This window comes from Drosophila miranda, chromosome 2, assembly GCF_003369915.1.
Source record: "Drosophila miranda strain MSH22 chromosome 2, D.miranda_PacBio2.1, whole genome shotgun sequence".
NCBI classification, from domain to species: domain Eukaryota; kingdom Metazoa; phylum Arthropoda; class Insecta; order Diptera; family Drosophilidae; genus Drosophila; species Drosophila miranda.
Genome location: NC_046675.1, coordinates 31,663,137 through 31,677,054, shown reverse-complemented (window position 1 = coordinate 31,677,054; position 13,918 = coordinate 31,663,137). Strand labels below are relative to the sequence as shown.

The 13,918-nt window shown below is 49.0% G+C and overlaps 5 protein-coding genes across 6 annotated transcripts; 2 read left to right on the top strand and 3 right to left on the bottom strand.

The window, feature by feature from the left end:
* The first annotated feature begins 1,945 nt into the window (after nucleotides 1–1,945).
* Nucleotides 1,946–2,976, top strand: LOC108155411 (39S ribosomal protein L40, mitochondrial). The gene is made up of 4 exons (XM_017286208.2): nucleotides 1,946–2,049; nucleotides 2,115–2,214; nucleotides 2,280–2,522; nucleotides 2,580–2,976. The coding sequence occupies exons 2-4, from the start codon at nucleotides 2,189–2,191 to the stop codon at nucleotides 2,890–2,892; spliced, it is 582 nt and encodes a 193-aa protein (XP_017141697.1). The 5' UTR covers nucleotides 1,946–2,049; nucleotides 2,115–2,188; the 3' UTR covers nucleotides 2,893–2,976.
* Nucleotides 2,977–3,529: 553 nt separating this feature from the next.
* LOC108155410 (prefoldin subunit 3) lies at nucleotides 3,530–4,626 on the bottom strand. Its single transcript, XM_017286207.2, has 3 exons — nucleotides 4,456–4,626; nucleotides 3,962–4,356; nucleotides 3,530–3,891 (listed from the first exon to the last, which is right to left on the bottom strand). Exons 1-3 carry the CDS (start codon nucleotides 4,540–4,542, stop codon nucleotides 3,786–3,788), a joined length of 588 nt encoding a protein of 195 aa, XP_017141696.1. The 5' UTR covers nucleotides 4,543–4,626; the 3' UTR covers nucleotides 3,530–3,785.
* A 94-nt stretch (nucleotides 4,627–4,720) lies between these two features.
* Nucleotides 4,721–7,111, bottom strand: LOC108155407 (ATP-dependent DNA helicase 2 subunit 1). 2 transcript variants are annotated; one of them, XM_033389003.1, is made up of 3 exons: nucleotides 6,357–7,111; nucleotides 4,864–6,121; nucleotides 4,721–4,767 (listed from the first exon to the last, which is right to left on the bottom strand). In XM_033389003.1, the coding sequence occupies exons 1-2, from the start codon at nucleotides 7,027–7,029 to the stop codon at nucleotides 4,893–4,895; spliced, it is 1,902 nt and encodes a 633-aa protein (XP_033244894.1). In that variant the 5' UTR covers nucleotides 7,030–7,111; the 3' UTR covers nucleotides 4,721–4,767; nucleotides 4,864–4,892. The 2 variants fall into 2 exon arrangements, with proteins under 2 accessions (XP_033244894.1, XP_017141692.1); XM_017286203.2 differs by having other exon boundaries at nucleotides 4,735–6,121.
* A 148-nt stretch (nucleotides 7,112–7,259) lies between these two features.
* LOC108155405 (importin-9) lies at nucleotides 7,260–10,816 on the top strand. The gene is made up of 4 exons (XM_017286202.2): nucleotides 7,260–7,509; nucleotides 7,603–8,247; nucleotides 8,305–9,275; nucleotides 9,337–10,816. The coding sequence occupies exons 1-4, from the start codon at nucleotides 7,371–7,373 to the stop codon at nucleotides 10,663–10,665; spliced, it is 3,084 nt and encodes a 1,027-aa protein (XP_017141691.1). The 5' UTR covers nucleotides 7,260–7,370; the 3' UTR covers nucleotides 10,666–10,816.
* Nucleotides 10,788–13,855, bottom strand: LOC108155409 (sodium-coupled monocarboxylate transporter 1). Its single transcript, XM_017286205.2, has 8 exons — nucleotides 12,738–13,855; nucleotides 12,599–12,664; nucleotides 12,262–12,536; nucleotides 11,956–12,205; nucleotides 11,514–11,894; nucleotides 11,265–11,455; nucleotides 11,017–11,200; nucleotides 10,788–10,955 (listed from the first exon to the last, which is right to left on the bottom strand). The coding sequence occupies exons 1-8, from the start codon at nucleotides 13,095–13,097 to the stop codon at nucleotides 10,893–10,895; spliced, it is 1,770 nt and encodes a 589-aa protein (XP_017141694.1). The 5' UTR covers nucleotides 13,098–13,855; the 3' UTR covers nucleotides 10,788–10,892.
* Between the last annotated feature and the right edge of the window lie 63 nt (nucleotides 13,856–13,918).

The following is a 13,918-nucleotide window of genomic DNA, read 5'->3' as shown; positions in this document are numbered from 1 at the left end:
AATTGATTCATCAATCGAACAAAATTGAGTGGGCATGGCTAAATGTTCTATATAGATAGTATTATTCAACGGAACAAAGAATTGGTCGTTTTTTGAATCGAATTTGAGTTCGCCGCAGTTCGCTTTTGCAACAATGAGTCTCATTCCATACACAAACATGTTGCTAATTCCATGCACACATACCCTGGGGGAAATGAATGTTATAGAATTGTGAATACGTTTGTCTTCCAAGGCTCAGTAGGTATCAGGATCGACAGAAATATATACAAGATACTAATAATGTACTTGAATATGTCTAAAGAATATCAATTTGAGACAAGGTCTTAATAAATTGCGTTTGATCTTCATATAAAATGAGCGAAATAGGGTGTACAAAGGGCTATACACGCATCACGTCTTCAAATACCAGCAACATTGCGACTGTTTTTTTTTGTTGAACTATTTTGTTTAAACCTTGTTTTAGTCAAAATACAATAAAATCAAGGACTAAAAACTGGCCAGTTAAGTAGAAAATTGATTCATTAATCGTATAAAATTATGTGGGCATAGATAAAGGCCCGGTTGACAACATTTAAATCCTTGTCGCTCACATTCAAAAAAGTTCAATTTGGCGCGCACCACTCGGTATATTTTTCAAATGAGACCGTATATGAGGGTCATACTGTAGAAACTGGTTTTCGCCGCGCTCCCATGTGGTGTTTTTTAGTGCTAAATGGTATTTTTGTCATTTATTAATTTAATTTTCAATGTTATATAGAAATCCAATAAATGCAAGTATTTCGAATAGACCAATCATGTATAGAATTGATTCATCAATCGTACAAAATTGAGTGGGCATGGCTAAATGTTCTATATAGATAGTATTATTCAACGGAACAAAGAATTGGTCGTTTTTTGAATCGAATTTGAGTTCGCCGCAGTTCGCCGCAGTTTCGCTTTAGCAACAATGAGTCTCGTTCCATACACAATGTTGCACATTCCATACACACTGTTGCGGCAACATTTACTTGAAAACCGTATTTTAGTCAAAATAAAATACTTTAAGATAATTAAAAGAAGCAATCTTGTAGAAAATGTATTTATCTATGGGATAAAGCTAAGTGGGAAAATCTATAGCTTGAAATATAGGCAATACCCGATTCGCCGCAGTTTCGCTATTGCAACAATGAGTCTCATTCCATACGCAAACATGTTGCCAATTCCATGCACACATACCCTGGGGGAAATGGATGTTATAGAATTGAGAAAATGTTTGTCTTCCAAGGCTCAGTAGGTATCAGGATCGCCATAAATACACAAGATACTAATAATGTACTTGAATATGTCTAAAGAATATCAATTTGAGAAAAGTTCTTTATAAATCACGTTTCATCTTCATATAAAATTAACAAAATAGGGTATACAAAGGCCTACACGCAAAATAGTGACTCTTTTTTGGTTGGACTTTTTCGTTTAAACCTTTTTTACAATAAATACAATAAAAGCAAAGATTAAAAACAATCCAATCTTGTAGAAAATTTATTCATCAATGGGATAAAATTATGTGGGCATTACTGAAAGATTTAGTTTGCCAGCATTATTCAATGGAATATTAAAATTGAGCAATATGAACGAATTTCCCTTTTCGTTTGTTTTGATTGACCTATTTCGCTACTTGTTTTTCGTTTGACTTATTTCGCTAAAACCTCTTTTCACGCAAAACGCAATAAAAGCAAGTATTAAGAATACACCAGTTAAATAGAAAATTGATTCATCAATCGTATAAAATTATGATGGCATGGCTAAATGTTCTATTTAGCTAGTAATATTCAACGGAATATCAAAAATGAGGAATATGTAAAATATAACTTGAATTCGTCAGTATATTTACGGTATATATTGAAAATGAGGCGGTATGTTTCGGTATATTTCGGCATATTTTATCGATAAATCCGCGGTCAAACTGATAATGATATTTATATAATATTTATATTTATAATATTTATTGAAAAATTTATTGAAAACACCAGCGCGTACCAAGCACTAAGTGACTTCATCGACGAAATTGAGGTAAAGCTATAAACAGTTCTCCAACATATTCTATTCTTTGACTTGGCAATTTCCACCTTCAAAAGGCGGGCGGCCAAATAATCCCACGCTACTCACGGGTAGCATGGTAACTTAAACCCTAAAAAAAAAAGAAAAAGAAATGTCGCTGATCAGCGCCTTTGCCAGGTAAGTGAGGAGTCTGTAGCCCATCGAGTTGTCCAGCCACTGACCGAGCGCACTTTCTGTCATAGATTAGGTTTACAGAGAGGCGGCGTAGCCGGCCCCGCCGTTGCACGTTGCCTACATACAACACCTGTGCTCTGTGCCGAACCGCTGAAGAAAAAGAAGAAGCTGGACCCACAGGTTGTCAAGCAGAGGGAGGACCGCAGGAAAAAGAAGATTGAGAAGCAGATTCGGCGGCTCGAGAAGAATGCCCGCCAGCTGAAACCGGTGGAGGAGCTGGAGGTGCCACTGGAGCTCATTGACGAAAAGGAGTAAGTGCCCCGCCGTTGAATGGAACCCACTGTTGGTACAAATTGCTTCATTTCCAGCAAACGGCAGCGAAAATTGACACCCCTGGGCAGTGCAGAACTGGAGGAGCGTGCTCTGCTGAAGAAACAATGGGCCCGCTACAAGCACGACGAAAGAGTGTCCGACTTCCAAATCATTGACCGCCTGGTGATGTCACAGAACAAAGCTCTGGAAGAGCTTCGCCGCGAGTCCGAGGAGCTGTATCAGGCAGCCATCGAAGTCGACCTGCAGCTGCTGCCAGTATCGCTCAAAGGCCCCGTCGCCAGCCCACCCATCAAGAACTATGCGAGTCCGGATGGCGACTACATACACCAGTCAATGAAGTGGGAATGAGTCCCATTCCGTCCCACAGCTGGGTGTGCATGTTAGGTCAAAGATTGTTGCTTACATCAGAAATAAAAATAATAGTTAATTAATCACCCATAGCCTTCCTTTATCTGCTCCCAGAGTCAGCACTTTTCACACAAGGTGCGGTCAACCAGGGGAATTCCGGCCGTGGCACTAGCTGGCAGGTTCCCGCGAACTAAACAATTCAATTCCCGGACTCTGAAAGCAGTTTCGCTGTATTTAATGTCCGAGGCATTCTATTGGCTGTTGATTTGGCTCTATCTGTCCCCCAGGAAAGGCATGTAAGTAGAGAGGAGTGCCAACAGCAAAAAGAGAAGATAAAAGACAGACATCCGGACAGGTGTTCTCCCTGCAGCGAACAAGGTCCTGCCACAAGGCCAAATTGCACGTCCTCCTTCGGAATCCGCTGCGGGAACAATACAAGGTATTTCTGCTACCTCCAGCTCGGGGAATTCTGCACGAGGGACAATGCGGAGGACCAATGCCTGCCAGGACTGACGTGCAGCTGCCACAAGTGCATGGGCTGCACCAGCTCGGGCATCTGCCTTTCGGACCTGTGCCCATATTGGATGTCCTGAGAAACACACATATCGAATACGCCCAGTGATTGTTAGTGTCTGGATAACTGGATGCGCTGTGTTGCGGTTTTATTATTATCATCATCTGTGGAGAATATGAATAAAGCAGGCGAGATGCTGCAATCAGCATTGCTTCCGATCGCTTGCAGGCAAGGATCACAATGCAAAGGATTGGCCGTTTTTTGGTGAGGTTTTGACATAAATATTGAGTGGGAGACGAGACGTAGATAGAAAGCCACAGTGTACACAACTCACATGTCTGTTTTCAGTACTGTGCGGGTTTCTTACTGGTGCTGAAGCTTAGGATGGCGTACTGCTGGCGTTAGTCTTGGCTGCGGCCTGCCTCTTTTTGACGCCCCAGTTGTACACTCGCGCCATGTTCACCTCCGTTGTGGTTATTTGATCCCTGTTAAATAAAAGTAAAGAACATAGTTAGTACCCGCCGTTTCGAATGGAAAAGGGGTCTTCCCACTGACCGTACAAAGTCCTGGTCATGCTCCACTGACTTAAGGTTGCCCACGGCTGATGTGACGTTTTGCTTGAGCAGGGCCTCGGCCTCGTCCAGGGGATACTCCAGCATCACGCTGGCACCGAGCCAGAGGTAAACTGTTTTCGTGGGCGGCACCAAGGTCTTGATGAACACCTGATCACTGAGCAGGAATTGTGTCTCGCGCTCCTCGTCCTCCTTTTGCAGCACATTAACCATCTTCAGCGAGCGCTCCAGGTCGGGAATCTGCGATTTCAGCTTCCGGCGACGCGCCTCGAGGTTGTACGCCATGAATCGATACTTGCCGTGCTGCTCGTCCAGACGCTGCAGCACCTTCTCGCAGTTCTCGTTCTCGGGCTGGGTCATGAACGTATCAATTTCCACCTGCGGACACCGACACAGACAAGGATTAATTCAAGTTTTCCATTGCAGCTGCAGCCACAGCCAAGAGCACTATTGCTAGGTTAGAATCCACCCACTCACCAGGAATACTGCCTCCGGGATGCCGGCAAAGGTCTTTTGGTTTTCCGACAATTTGGGCATTTCCACCGAGTCCATGATGCCAGTCATCTCGCTCTGCTGCTCAGTATTCTTTCAAATTACAATTAAAATTACAGCAGGACGGTGCTGCCTATGGAAAATGTCGATAAATATGAGTCAAAAGTATCGATACACAGTATGGCAATAGCCCTGACGATAGGTGGCAGTAGCGATAAACTGTCTATCGATAGTATCGCAGCGAAATCGATTTACATTTTGGAATTTTAAATTCTTGGATATCTATGTTTATTCAGCCTTCAGATGTACCAGGAATTATATCCCCAGTGTACGGCGAACAAAAAAAGAAATTCAGTTACCAAAATCTTCTTAAAAACTAGTAATAATACTTACAAATTATACTTTTTACATCAATTTACATTCTATGTCCCTGACTTTCCGGCACTCAATGCCACTATGCACTTCACCAGTCTGTCCTTGGGCGAAGATTTGGGCAAACTCTCATCGAAGTGCTTCTGAAGGATCCACTGCAGCTGGGCGACCGTGCAGCTGGTTAGACGCTCCTCCGCAATCAAAAACTCGACAAATTCGTAGCTCTCGATTTGTTCCATATCGATTTTGGGCATCTTTGCCGAACTGGCTCCATTCGCGGAGGTTTTGGCCGGGCGCTTCTTGGCGGGAACCACCTCCACGTCGAAGAGCCTCTCGTAATCGGGCATATATTTTTCGATTCGTTTGTCCTGCGCCGTTGTGTCTAGCAGTTCGTCGATTCCCTTGCTGTCCGTTGTAATGTCCAGGGACAAAGCAAGCAAATTGGCCTGCAGGTAGTCCAGACTGGGATCATTCATCAGGTTTGGCTGATAGTCGATGCGGAGCCTCTTGATGATCTTCTGGAAGAAGTCCACCTTCTCATCGTCGGCTGAATTGGCAGTGTTGTTCCAATCGCACATGTCTATGTGGCGAATGTGCTTGGCTTCCGGCAGATAGACGATCTTGAAGCCATCTCCGCAGAGCTGCGACCGATAGCTCTTGACCTCCGACTTATCCACCTGAACAGGCACCAAAGCCACATAGCGCGGAATCGACTTACGCTTGGACATGAACAGGCAGACGATGATCTTCTCTCGCTGCAAGCAGCGCTCCCACAGGCCCCGGAACAAGCGCTTTGATCCAATGATACTCTGATCGTCGGGGTACATAAAATTCGAGGGCTTGCTGTAGAGAACCTCAGGCAGGACTGAGCGGTGCTTAAACCCCAGGAGCTGCATGTGGGGCTTGTGCATGTTTCGAACCATGTCCATCCGGGTCATGGTCAGTCTCAACGATTTCTCGCCCAAATCGAACTTGTACCAGCCCTGGTTCGCCTTCATTTGATACTCGTGCTTAATCTCCTCCCCTTCATGCTTGCGCACTATGATCTGGCGCTTGGTGCTCACCACGCTGTTGTCACGCCGCATTATCTGCACCTTGCGCGGAAGGGCCCGTCGCTGGAAATAATTGTAGTACTGCACCGACATGGACAGATTGGGGCCCAGGTGGAAGGCGAAATGGCCCAGGCAGCGCCGCAAAAAGTCCTGCTTCAGCTTGCGATCAGCCAGCATCTCTCGCAGCAGTGAGGGATCGGGTTCAACGAAGGCGTCCAATTCAATGGCTGCAAGAAGTTGAATGAATCGTTAGTCGATTTCAGATAGTGGCATTCAGAGACGTTAGCTGTGATCTGTCAGCAGACCCAAAACCACGTCCAAATTTAACTTCACTTGGACGCAGGTGAATGATTTGCTACAGTTGCTCTGCGAAGTACTTAAACCTCCAAGGCGATCTCTGGACGCCAAGGAGGGGAACAGACTTCGCATGAAATATACATACGCTCTACTATAGTCACTCACCTCGCGACAGGGTTATAAATTCTTTGTAAAAAGGACCGTAGTCAAAGTCGTCGTTCATGGGAATGACATGGAACTCGAACTCCTTGCCCTCCAGATCGATGGCCTTCTGCAGAGCCGCCTGAAACTCGTTGCTCGAGGGCAGATGCGGCGTGTCCACATCCGTCACGTACGCAATCTTCGCGTTGTTCAACTTCTTGCCGCACTTCTCCAGCAACTCGATACACAGCCGGATCATGAGATCGAATTTTCCACGACCGTCGGGCTCCACCAGCCCATACTCGGTGGCAAACTGGCTCTCCACCGTCCCCATAAACTCCAGGTAATGCTCCACAATGGGTTTGGTCAGCTGACGAAGCGGTAGAAACACGGCACAGTTCTCGGGCACAACTATAGTCTCCACGCAGGACGCCTCCAGCGGCAGGGGGCTGTGTTTGGTGTTGGCGAAAACCAGGCCTATCAGGTCCTTGTCGTTGACCAACATCCCCGAGATGAATGCCGTGCGTATGATGTTCAGCGCCTCCATCAAGCGTCCTATACCGGACGTCTGTAGGTTGGCGTCCACCACGAACAGGATGGCCTCGCGCCCATGGTAGTCGCGCTTCATGGCAATGTCCTCTTCATCCTCGGAACCGGACCGCAAATCCACATCGTTCGCAGGATTCCAGGTGCTCATCCTGAATTTTGTTCTATTTTTTTCCGCGTATTTCACAATTAATCGAAGCTAAATGTGTTGTATCGATGTATCGTCATCGAAGCAAGAGCAGTGTTTGCAACACCATTTTAAAATAGTTCCAGTGTCACCGTTTTAGCTTATTTATTACGGTTTTAACAATTTTTGGCTATTTTTATTAGAATCTAGCTTGCATTGACTCTGAGATTTGGCATCACTGATCAGAACCGTGCTGTATAGTGTGGGAAGTTATCACATGTAATCGCTGGAGTAGGCCGCGCCGGTTTATGTTTTTGACTGTTTTAATATTGAATTTAGAGTAAAATTCGTGATAGGATAGCATAATGTCGCTTCAATTTCAAAACGACTGCGGCGATTCGGTCAAACTGGCCATCATCGAGGAGCTGCAGAACCTTCTCAGCTCGAATACCAATGTGTTGCAGGAGGCGGAGAAGCGAACAAAGCAGCTGGAATACACGGAAGGTGCGTAATTTGGCGGGCAGAGGGCTTGCGTTGGGTTGGGTTGGGTTTCCTCGTGTTTTTCTGTGCTCATGTTACCCATATATGGAATTGCAGGCTATGGCGTCTACCTGTCCGAGATAATAATGAATCAGTCGCACGAGCTTCCGCTGCGACAGATAGCGATCGTTATGCTAACCCGCTACGTCGAGAACCACTGGACGGAGGAGGACTTGAAGACCGACAAGGCTAACAGCTGCATGGCCAGCGAGCAGGCCAAGCGTACCATTCGCAACATACTGCCCAACGGACTGTACGATCCCAACTCAAAAATCCGCTCCTCTGTGGCCCATACCATATCCACCATAGCTTCCACCGACTATCCGCAATGCTGGACGGAGCTGTTCGACATCATTGTCAAGTGTTTGGGCGGCAACGAAGACTCCATCCACGGGGCCATGCAGGTTCTGCAGGACTTTACCTACGACGTAGAGCAAATCAAGGAACTGGGACCCGTTGTCATTCCCGAGGTGTACCGCATATTTGACTCTGAGCAGAACTACTCCATCAAGACGCGCGTATCGGCCATTCGCATCCTAAAGCCCCTCTTCACATCCATTGCGGCTCTGATCACCAACAAACAGGAGCAGGCGACCATGATGAACTCCATTCTCAACAACTTCATGGACAAGCTGTTGCACTACCTGAGCATGACCAGCGGAGCGGGCTCCAATTTCCTGCTACGCTCAGAAATCATTAAGGGTGAGCAGACAGACACCCACCAATACCATTATCATTACCACTCCCCTTCTGTTACAGTCTTCACCCACGTGGTGAGCGAGTGCTCGAAGTACATCAACCCGTTCATGGAGAGGATACTGCCCATCATCTGGCAGCTCCTCACCCAGATAGCCGAGACCTATGTGAAGGTGTCGGTGAACCAAACAGAGCCCAATCCACTGCCTAGCGGCGACAACGAAGACGATGACGAGCAGACCAATTTTCAAACGCTCATCATCCAGATCCTCGAGTTCATTAACTGCATCGTGACCTGTGGAAAGCTTCGGGGATGCATCAAGAACGTGCTGGCCGATCTCATCTACATCACGATCGTGTACATCCAATTGAGCGAGGAGCAGCTGGAGGACTGGCAGGAGGACCCCGAGAAATTTGTCGACGACGAGGATGACGGCGGCGTGGAGCTGACGGTGCGCATGTGCGGCCGCGATGTCCTGCTGGCCATCAACGACGAGTTCGAGGCAAAGGCCATTCAGCCGCTGCAGGAGGCTCTGGGCAGGCACTTTAGCGTGGCCGAGGCGGAGAAGGCGGCCAACAATCCAAACTGGTGGAAGATCCAGGAGGCCTGCATGGACGCCGTGCACATCTTTCGCGACATTATTCTCGAGGGTGACTCCAAGTTCGATCTTCTCAACTATCTGACCATCGTGCGGAATCTGCTGGTGCACCAGGAGTCGCCCCACCTGGTGGGTCGCGCCCTCTGGACCCTGAGCACATACTCCAAGTCAGAACTGTACAATCCACAGATGGTGGCCGAGATCCTCGACGTCACCTTGTGCAGCCTGTCACCAGAGAAGACCCACATCCTGAGGATCAGTGCAGTGCGCACGCTGCACGGCTTCTTGCTGGCCAACGAATCGACCGAGGGCGAGAAACGAACATTGCTGGTGTCCAAGCTGCCGGGATTCTTTGATGGCATCATGGCTCTGGTCTCGGGCTGCAAGGCCACTGTCCTGGCCCTGCTCATGGAGGCACTGACGGTCATGGTCCAGGTAAGCGACCAGTGTTCACCCATCGAGGATTCCTAATCCCATTTCTCCTGCTTTCTCACAGTTTGATGCGGACTTTGCCTATGCCGTCAATGGCAAGATTACTCCGCTGGCCATTGCTGTCTTTCTCAAGTATGCCGAGGACCCGTACGTCCTGGAAAATGTGCAGGATCTAATCAAAGCCCTCTGCCAGCGGAAGCAGTGCCTGGTGCTGCTGCAGGAGAAGTTCATTCCCACTATCGTGAGCATCTTGGGACTGCCAGAGACAAATAACACTGAGAAGCAGGACATTGCCCTGGACGTCCTCAACACCATCGTCAAGTACACGGAGCCGCCGCTGAGCAGCGCACTGCTGGACACAGCCTTTCCGGCCGTCTTGAACTGCCTCGTGCACACGGACGATCATGCGGTGATGCTGGCCGGCGGCGAGTGCCTGCGCAGCTTCATCAACGTCTCGCCCGCCCAGATCTGCAGCTACCAGAACGGCGAGGGTGGTAACTGCATCATGCAGGTGGTGGCCGCTGTACTGCTCAATCCCATGAACAGCGAGATGACGGCCGCGGGCCAGATCGGACGGCTGGTCATCGCGATCATTACAAAAATGGGCAGCATGCTTGGACCGAATGTGGACATATTGCTGAAGGCTGTGATCAGCAAAATGCAGAACCTGGAGTGCCTTAAGGTGATCATGAATCTGGTCCTGATTTTCGCCCATCTCTTCCTCACTCAAATGGACGCCGTGCTCAACTTTCTGTCCACTGTTCCGGGGCCAAACGGAGAGCCAGCCATGCAGTTCGTCCTCTCCAATTGGCTCTCGCGCCAGAACTCGTTCTTCGGCATGTACGAGCGAAAGGTCACCACCATGGCCCTATGCAAGCTGTTCGAGTACGGCGTGGCCACGCAGGACAATCGCCTCACGAGCATCACCTACAAGGAGCTGGTGGAGGACCCCAGCGATGCCCGGAGGCGCACTCGCTCCGTGGCCGCCGCCAACCTAAAGTGGACCACAATTCCTGCTCTCGTCAAGATCTTCAAGGTGCTGATGTCCGAGTACCAGCACTTCCAGGAGAGCAAGATGGACGAGCCACTTACCGACACCGATGAGGAGGATGCCGAGGCCGAGGAAGACGAGGCCGATGAAGACGAGGCCACCAGCTTAGCTAAATCTCGATTCATCTCTGACCTGTACGTGGAATTCGACAAGGATAATGTAGAGGACGATCTGCTGCTCAAGGAGCTGCTCAAGGAGACCAACTACACAGGCGACATAGCCGAGAACCTGCAAAAATTCCTCACCAATTTCACACAAAACGAACACTTTCCCAGCTTTTACGAGCATCTCAACGAGGCGGAGCGCCTCATTCTGCTCAACAAGGTGCAGCAGCAGAAGTAGTTCGCTGCTGATCCATTCTCTCCATCACATGGACAGCAGGTTGTCCCAACAGCAGATTGTGTTAATCGTATTTATATATTGTTACTAATCGATCCTTGGATTAAACACAGTTGTATTTTTTCTACGCGCAAGCAGTAAATAGTTAAAAAATTTGTTTAATAATGGATTATCTACAATTGGATGCTGTGTTGAAAGGAACTCCGTGGAGTGGAGTGTCGTTCGATTCTTTAGAGAGCCACCTCGTCGTTTTGGAGCTTGTGCTGTAGTGGAATGTCGGGTTTGTAGGCATCCTGAAGGAGGAAAGCACTCGAATGAACATCAATCAAAGGAGAAAATATGGATGCTACTCGCCATGGGTTTGTTGGAGCCAAAGCTGAAGAACCTTCGTATACAGGGGGTCAGCAGTACGGGATCGACTTTGTTGGGATTGTTTCTGCCAAACGCCAAGGAACCGAGCAGCGCCACAATAATGGTAATCGAAGCGCCAAAGGTCGTGTACCACATGTACGAGATGCGGTACAATGGGAAGATATCCCTTTTCGAATAAAAGAAATTAAAATAGAAGCATGAGGATATACTGGGGAGATCCTTTGGCTTACTCTGAGGATGAGCCTGCCAGATGTATGGTGCTGTTGGCGGCACTCGTGGTGACATTGAATCTGTAGTCGCATTGCTCAATGTTGAGCGGCTTCGTGTTGTAACTGATGGCTCCCGAGGCGATGGCCCACTGGGCATTCAGGCTTACCCAGGACATGGCTATAACACCCATGATTCCGCCCAAAAGAGCACTCTGTGGCAGAGAATTGAAATTAGTTTCGGGCCAGGAAAATAGTTATCTGGAGACTCACATTCCCATTGATCCAAGGCAGAAACAGGCCAATGGTGAAGATGCCAAACAAGGGGCCATTGGTGATGGCCTCCAGACTCATAGTCAGCTGCAGGACCGTGCCCATATGCTCCACCACATAAACGAGGCACACACAGAGGGCTCCCACACCGACGACCACCAGCCGCATGATCCAGTTGATCGACGAACTGGAGAGGGGCTGCTTCACATATGGCTTCACAAAGTCCTCCAACACCACCGCCGACATGGAGTTCAGACAGGTGGAGAGGGAGCTCAGGGCAGCACTGAAGACGCCGGCTATGAAGAGGCCCGTCATACCGGGCATTTCGCCCAGCGTGTCCATCACGAAGAGGGGCAAAAGCTGATCTCGAGCCTTTGCCAGCTATAAACGAATCAGAGATTATAAAGTGTATACCCAGGAGGAGGAGTAGGGTAGTCCTTGCCTTGGTAGTGAGGGGATCACAGTTTTGGTAGGTGGCATAGATGAGCAGTCCATTGTAGCCGCATAAGGCCATCAGGATGAGGACTCCCACGCAGAAGATAAACAGAGCCTTGCGGGCGTCCGCGAGTGTGGGCAGTGCGAGGTATCTCTGGATCATGTTCTGGGAGACGGCATTCGTCTGCGTCCAGTAGACTATTCCTCCGAAGAACAGGCACCAGAACGTGTGACGGACTGTGGGATCTATGCTGAGCCTGCAAGGATCGAGAGTGGTGGGTGGTGGCAGCACTCAAGGAGATTCTCCACTTACTCGGGCGCCTCCAGACGATCCGAATTCCAGGCACGCTCCAGGACAACGCTAGCCCCGCCAATGTCCATGCTACCCTTGATGGCGACCAAGCAGAGGGCTCCCAGCATGGAGACCGCCTGCACAACGTCTGTCCAAACCACCGCCTTCAGACCGCCGAGGCTCGTGTAGAACACACAAATGATGCACACAATCGGCGTGATCGTGTGCACTCCAATGCCAGTTACCTGGTTGAAGGCCAGCGCCGGCACATATATCACGATGGGCAGATAGGCCACCTGTAGATTCCAGAATGTTATCTGTTATTGTCCTTGGAAAGGATGCAATCATCGATACTCACATTCATAACCGCAAACATAATGGATCCATACAGGCGCAGCCGGCGATCGAAGCGAACCTCCAGATACTGCAAATATTAGAAAATATGAAAGCGTTCTTCAGATTGTGGCCTGAGCGTAACTTTCTGCGTGTGTCCTTGCCTCGTAGGTGGATGTTATGTTCAGATCGTGGAAAACCGGCAGATAGAATACGCCCATCACAATGCCCATGCCCACTACGCCAAAGGCCACGTAGAGGTACTGCACGCCGTAGGAATAAACCTCGGTGGGGAGCCCCAGGAGCGTGATGCCCGATATGAAGCTGGCGACCAGGGAGAATGCGATCGGAATCACCAGCATCTTGCGGCCGCCGAGCATGTAGTCGGCCTCGGAGACGGACTTGTTCATGAACCCAAAGTAGATGCCAATGCAGATGCAGAGCAGGAACATGGCCACAAACGCCACATAGTCGGGCCACGAGAAGCGCTGCAGCTCGACCAGGATCTGCTCAATGTTGTGCATGTTTGAATCCGACTGGTTGCTAACTAACAAGGAACGAGGTAGAAGAAGGAGGAGAATATATCCAGCGGTGCCAGCGATCCAATGCCTAGGTCTGTCTCCGATTCACTAAGCTCAAGCCCATCTAATGCACTGGGCTAATGCTCGCTCGCTCCTCTGGCTGTGATTCAATTCAATTTCGCTCAATTATCAATTGTCGAGCAATTTAGTTTTTGGACACAGTCACAGCCGCACCAGCACCCACACCAAATCCGTGCGCACATGGGTCGAAGCTAAACCGGCGAGTGCGAGAATTACGACACTTCTGTCTCCAGTTGAATCACGGACCCGACCCGACCTTAGAGACAAGCGCTGTGATTCCGGGAAAACGTCAACATCAAACAGTGGTCCCAGCAGATACCGCGAATTGACATAATCTTCACGAATTAAGATCTCGCAGAGATCCCACGATGACGTAGAGCGGCGGGAGAGTCGCCTTGTAAACAATTATGTCACAGAACACACTCGGAAGAGCTGATCTTGAAAAAACCACCCAGGACCCGACGACGACGACTCAACACTCGGCCGAATCAGAGACGACAACGAGCGTCGCTGGCATCGCCCTTCAACGTCATATCTATCCGTCTGCAAAACAATTATTGCCACTTGCCACTTTCGGAAATATTACTACGCTCTGCTCTACGCTACGGTCTACGGTCTACGCTCTATGTCGGGGGCGGTCTGGTCATTGGCATCGAGTTGCACAAGAACTGAGCGTGGCGCACGCGGCGCATCCATTTTATAGTCATTCATTAAATGCCCACCTGGCAGCGAGCCAGGAGCGC